The sequence below is a fragment of the Gigantopelta aegis genome, unplaced genomic scaffold, assembly GCF_016097555.1.
Source record: "Gigantopelta aegis isolate Gae_Host unplaced genomic scaffold, Gae_host_genome ctg5369_pilon_pilon, whole genome shotgun sequence".
Lineage (NCBI taxonomy): Eukaryota > Metazoa > Mollusca > Gastropoda > Neomphalida > Peltospiridae > Gigantopelta > Gigantopelta aegis.
Window position 1 is genome coordinate 1 of NW_024534374.1, and position 6578 is coordinate 6578.

Genomic DNA, 6578 nt, shown 5'->3' on the forward strand with positions numbered 1-6578 from the left:
TTTCATTTCAGCTTATTTAGTGTTTATATCCAATTAAGGTTCAAGCATTTTGTGTATAGCTTTATCATGTACTGTTACATGTCAAGTTTGACTTTCATGGTGATTTTCCCATTTGACAGAGTTATGGCCCTTGAACTTAGGAGATAAGAAAATGTTTTGGGCCCAGTAATGGACATGTATTGCTTGCTTCATATTGTGGCTGTGGGGGTTTTATGATTAATAATGACTACATTATTACTAAGAAGCAAACCTTTTTACATCGGAGTATAATTTTAATTTAATTTTATGATAGTTGAAGAATGGTTGGGTTGGAGCAATTAGTTCTTAAGTTTATTTTTAATTTTTAATGTTAACATATATTCAGAAGTTACAATTATAATGACATCAATAATGTATGCAATTAATGTGACATCACAAAATGTGTTACAAATTATCATTACTTATTGCTTATACATATGAATGAATACACAACAATAATATACTACTCAAAAGAATTTAAGGGTCAAAAATTTATAACCAAATAAGTTTCAGAGTGTATTAGATTGATGATGTAAACTACACCAAAAATTTAATTTATTGTTCCATATTTACAAAAAACCACAAATAAACGTCACTGTATACAAGAAAGTCACATGACATGCTGTCAAAGTTGAAGGTTGTCAAACATGGATTTTACACATTAGAACATTCGTTTAATAGTGTGTGAATCCACCCCTGGCGCGAATACACTCGACACATCGTTGCCTCATGCTGTTGATCAGACGTCTGAAGAACTCTTGGGGAATGGCCTGCCATAAGAAGTTGACCCAGATCATGAAGGTTGGCCGGAGGGGCATGGTTATCCCGAACTCTCCTGCCTAATTCGTCCCAGGTGTTCTCTATTGGGGCCAAGTCAGGCGAATATGCTGGCCAATCCATCCTGGCGATACCTTGTTGTCTGAGAAAGTCCGTTACCACCCTGGCGCGGTGGGGTTTGGCATTGTCATCCTGCAGAACTGCCCTGCCGCCAATCTGCTGAAGGCCTGGGAGAACCAACGGCCGGATAATCTCATTCAGATAGCGGATTCCATTCAGATTGCCATCCACCACATAGAGGGGTGTCCTGTGGTGGATAGAGATGCCGCCCCACACCATGACGCTGCCACCACCGAACCGGTGACGTTGTCTAATGTTAACGTCAGCGAAGCGCTCCCCAGGACGTCTGTAGATACGAACCCGACCGTCGTTGAACTGGAGACTAAACCTGGACTCATCAGTGAACATCACTCGACCCCACTGAACACGTTGCCACCGCAGATGAAGCGTGCACCAGTGACGTCTGGCCGTTCTGTGACGTGGTAGGAGTGGTGGTCGAACAGCCTGGCGACGGCAGCGTAGATTATTGGCTCTCAGACGATTGCGTATGGTTTGATCAGACACTCGAGTTCCAGTCGCAGTCCGCAGATTGTCACGTAATCGGCGTGCAGTGGCTGTGCGTTGATGTAGAGCCATATTGGTGATGTAGCGGTCCTCTCTATTTGTAGTGCTTCGGGGTCTTCCCGAACGTGGACGATTTCGAACAGAATTCGTTGCTTGGTACCGTTGCCACAGTCGGCCAACGACACTGACTGACACCAAGTCTCAGAGCAACATTTCTTTGCGTATTGCCATCCTGAAGCCAAGCAATAGCCCTTCCTCGATCTTCGATAGTCAGTTGACGTCGTACCATTGTGGAATTTGGAGTGTGCACCGTACACGAACGCAAGCTCGAATTATACGGAAATTCAGCATTGGGAACATGGAATACACATGCAAAGCGTGCAAATGAAGCGCTTTGTGAAAAAGCAAGTTATGAGAACTTAGCAGACCTTTCGCTTTCGCACTAATTTACGTGTAAATGTAAGCATGTTTTCGCCATTAGAACTAGTCGACAGTGTCAATGACAGTGGATTTTAATTCATTTATGGGTTGCTTAGACCCACTTTCGTCAAAATGGAACAATACCATGCGTGACATTATGGTCTAGCTAATATAATTGACATTCAGAAAATAATGTCAAAAATATCGTCTGACCCTTAAATTCTTTTGAGTAGTATATATACATTAATTTTTGTTTCCTAGGGGGAAAAAAATCAGGTGATGTTGAAATAACTGACCATGTATGTGAATATACCGCAACTGTTCCCATCCAACTGCTGGCTGCAGAGATATTGCACACTGTTCCACTCAACAAGACCCTCAGGAACATGTTTCTCACGCTCTGCTATGTATTCACTGCAATCAAAGTTGGTACTTGTCAGTGTTTTAGCCAGAATTTTGACATTGTAGGACATGCATAATACAAACAGTCCATACTTATATAACTGGAGGCACAAATCATAATTTTCAATTTTGTTACTTTTTACAGACCATTTAACCTTTAAAAAATGTTTCTGAAACAAAATTTATTATTCATGATTGACAAAAAAGTAGTGTGTATAAGATTATGGTATTAAGGCAATAAATATAAAAATAATTAGGCCATAATTAATAATTGCAGAAGTTTGGATCACAGTAACTTTCACACTTAATGATGACCTAAGAATATATTATCAAAAGTTGATAAATTGGACCAATGAAAACACAGTACACATTTTGAGAGGTAAACAAGTTATGATTTTATCTCTTGCGCTGCTCGACAGTGATAATCAGGGGCAGGCTTATGGTTACATTCAGTAATTACAAAATATTTGTAAATGTATTGCAACATTTACTTATAAGAATACTGTTAGTTACTCACATCCAGTAGTTGTAAAATCGCATGGCTCGTTCTGGTGATTTTAACGAGTCTAGACAAGCGACTGTACATTTTCTGGGCTCCATTGCCATCAGGAACCAGTGTGCAGCAGTACATACTGGCAGCAAAATTATAATTGCGAACCTCACCTGGAAATATTATGCATGCAGTCATTTTCATGTAATCATTTAAAACATCAGTGAATATTTTACACATTTGAAATTCTCATACAAGTGATGACAAGAAATATACAAGGACTTCATTTTCAAACTGCAATATATGCCAGTAATGGTGTACTGAACAACTCGGCAATACGGCAACCGTTACCATCAAAATGTAATCTATGCTCATTAAACAGGATCTTAAAACTATGCTTCATGCAGCAAAACCACAATTTTCTCAAAAATTACAGTGGATATATCACATTTCGGAAAAGAACTCACATAATTGTGAATTTCCCACGTATCAAATTAATCTTGTTCAATACCAACGTGTAACTTTTAATATAACTAACTACTGTATAGTCCGTTGATCATATCCTCCAAAAATGTATTTTTGTAAATAATTTCAGTTTGGTTTGACAAGTAAAAGTGTTTTTAGAACTAACTATAAAAATACTATTTTGTTTGCAATTTAGAAAACAATCACCTCAGAAAGAAATAACTTGTAGTAAATTATATTTCTTCTCTCCTTAACAGGACCTCAAATAATGGCATATTTCCCTAAAGATAGTAGTCTGGTCCGAACATCCCAACAGCAAATAGGATGGCTAAACATCTCCCAGTGAGTCCTCTACTTCCTGTTCCGGTCACATCCTTCTTTCTCCTTTGGGGAATATGCCATTGTTTGAGGTCAGGTTAAGTATTCATAAAAGAGAAAACACTCCAGAGTATATAAAAATGCGTTCTGTGGGAAGGACTATAGATGTTAAAAAACATGAAAGCATTATAAGCATTGACCATCATATCAGGACTGTTCTGATAAAACATTGTTTCCCCTGTGGATGCAGTGATTGCAAAATCATATGGTTGCACTTTCATGATATTATAATTGTGAAATATTTATACATACCAATTTATAGATCCATTGACGTATGCCTTTACTCCCCTTCTCCCATTTGTCTGCCAAGAAGGATGACAAAACTAGAACTCTCTTTTTCCTGTCCCAGTTGGCCGATCTCTGGAGCTTAGCCAGGAAACTGTTGACGATCTGTTTCACGAAATCCACATCAGTTATTTGCAACTATCAGTATTTTTTGTGATTATATTCAAATGAACCAAATAAAACCAAAAAACTAGAATTTTAATTTTTTTTAAAAAGAGGATTCTGAAAGTGCTTCAGGTAGTACTATACCAAATAACTTCCGGCTGGGTCAAAGTTCGAGGTGCACCCAACTTTTGATAGAGAAGTGAACATGCACCACAAGTCCTGTGATTGGTTATAAATGTGAGTGTGTTTGTTGTAAAAAATAATAGTTTCATCTGGGTAAAATAAATGTGCAATTTTATTTCATCTAGTACCAATGTGTCAAGTAGCCTTGTGCTTGAAACATGTATGGGGTACCTGTAAAAAAAAGTACTCGAATTTTGTGCGAAACTAGGGTAGTCATAGACACTACCCGTTATCTCAGAAACGAGCAGCTTGACACCCATTTTTTTCTGATTCACTTTAAGTGTAAGGGGTGGTAGTATTTATATCCGTGGCGTTTATGTCGGTTGATACGTTGCAGGTAGGAGTTTTAGCCGCATATGTTACTATTGTCGTCTATGGGATTTGATTTGGTAGTATACACCCTTCAGTAGACTGTAGGTTTTGTCTCCATCTGTTCTAGATGTTTTAGCAATGCCACAAGATACAGAGTTGAAACTTAATGTATAGCTTTTTCACATAGAGTTACAGATGAAGTTTGACTTCACAGGGATTTATTCATTGTTTGACCCTTAGGAGATATGAAAATTAGTTAGACTAGTACAGGACAAATCAAATTATATTGACAATAATGCAAACCTTATCTTGTAGCCAGGCATCACCCTCTAGACACTCGAGATCTGCTGGTGTAAAGCTGTTGTTCCCAATGAACATGTGTGATCCTTTGGGTGGAGTAGTTGCAGTAACCGGCTCTTCCAGGTGACTTGGGACAGGTTGAAAGCTCTGCAAGAGGCTGTCCACATGCTGGTTTGTTTGCATTAGGGCCGTTAAGCAGCAGCTCAACCAACCTATAGCATCCACACCCTGGGTGACGATACTTGCACTGGCAGCAGCGAAGTTTGCGAAAGTGTCCAGGAGAGGGTCACTTTCATATTCTAACATAAACTGGTTGACAATACAGCTTCCACTTGATGCCACTTCACCGATGTTCTTGGGTAACTTGATGTTAAAATCTTCCATGAAACCAAGCAATTTATCAACAGTTCCATTGTTAAGACTCTTGTGGAAAAAATCTTTGGCTGGCTGGTCCTGGTGTACTGGCCTATCAGTTGGGCATTTCTGGGTTGAAGGAGGCTACTCAGCGGAACTGTAAAGAATAGTTTGAAAGTAGTACACATAGTGTTTTACCATCAATACTTTATATACAAAGTAAAATTGTATACGGTTTAATTTAGTGATAATTTTTTTTTTTAATACTGGTGATTGATATTTGTTATAAAACTAGATATGTAAAAGAAATGTTAGAATAGTTTTATATACATGGTTGTAAAATTTATTTATGTTAGCAGAATAAATATGTAACAGTTTCTATTTGTTTATTATTTATGTTTTTGAGAAACTAGCTTTAAATAAGTCGGTTTCGTTACAGTAGGCCTAAACGTGTTACTGACCGTTGAAGCGTATTGTCAGGCAAATATGCTGGAAATTGTACAAGGATGAGGATCTAGACTATGGCAAGTGTCTTCTTCTTTTTTTTGAGTTTGGGTCATGCTCCATCGAAAAATACATTAAAAAAAAAAATCTGTTTGGTGCAGCAGACCTCGACGTGAAAAAAATGCGGGGAGTAATTAACTAGTTTTACGTAGACTTTGTTATTATGAATAAATTCAACATATAAAACATGTCGAAATTATAAAATACAAGCAAACCTGTCCTAGTGGAGTTTTCATGTATATGCACTCATAATAAGTATCCATTGTCTGACAACTCCACAATGTATCAATTAAAAAACTGTGATTGTGAAATTGCAAGCAATTGGTAATCGAAGCTTGACCGTGGTACTCTGCATGGAGTAGTTATTAAATGAAAAGAGAAGACAAACTTGTGAGAGAATGAATTCCAAACTGTGAAATGAGTGCTTTTCAATTACATTTCATTATTTCTAAAAGCGTGGAAAGGTGATTTAAGAAAAACCTATAGAGCACAATTAGCAGTACAGATGGTTAGAAAAAAAAATACAGATTGTAAAAGTTGCACCTGTATTGAAGGCATACTGTCGCAGATTTAAGGACCTCATTTCTCTAAAAATTTATTAATGTTTGGAAACCAAATCTAGCTATGACATCACCATAATGGACTTAAATTCATGTTAACCCTCTTTTCAATATTAGCTTTTGAATTATGGACTATTGCCATAATTCAGTTATTTTTACAAAATATCATTAGTAAATGGAGTATGGTGGCTACATAGATGGGTGAATAAAGGATATTTAGGGACAAATCAAATTTATATTTGATAAGGTAATACTTTGTTAGGCCATTTAATAGGTCAGTGGTCTGTGACAGTATGCCTTTAAGAATCACTTCTTTTTGCATATTTTATTTTTTGGATTGTAAATTCAAGTCATGTTAAAAACTTCACCCTCTCTAACAGTTTGAGAGAGAAGTGACTTCG

The 6578-nt window shown here is 37.3% G+C and overlaps 1 protein-coding gene across 1 annotated transcript; it reads right to left on the minus strand.

The window, feature by feature from the left end:
* Positions 1-2111: 2111 nt before the first annotated feature.
* On the minus strand, positions 2112-5254 carry LOC121366344 (sentrin-specific protease 2-like). Its single transcript, XM_041490829.1, has 5 exons — positions 5122-5254; positions 4763-4925; positions 3827-3964; positions 2759-2904; positions 2112-2253 (listed from the first exon to the last, which is right to left on the minus strand). Exons 2-5 carry the CDS (start codon positions 4835-4837, stop codon positions 2112-2114), a joined length of 501 nt encoding a protein of 166 aa, XP_041346763.1. The 5' UTR covers positions 4838-4925; positions 5122-5254.
* Positions 5255-6578: the final 1324 nt, after the last annotated feature.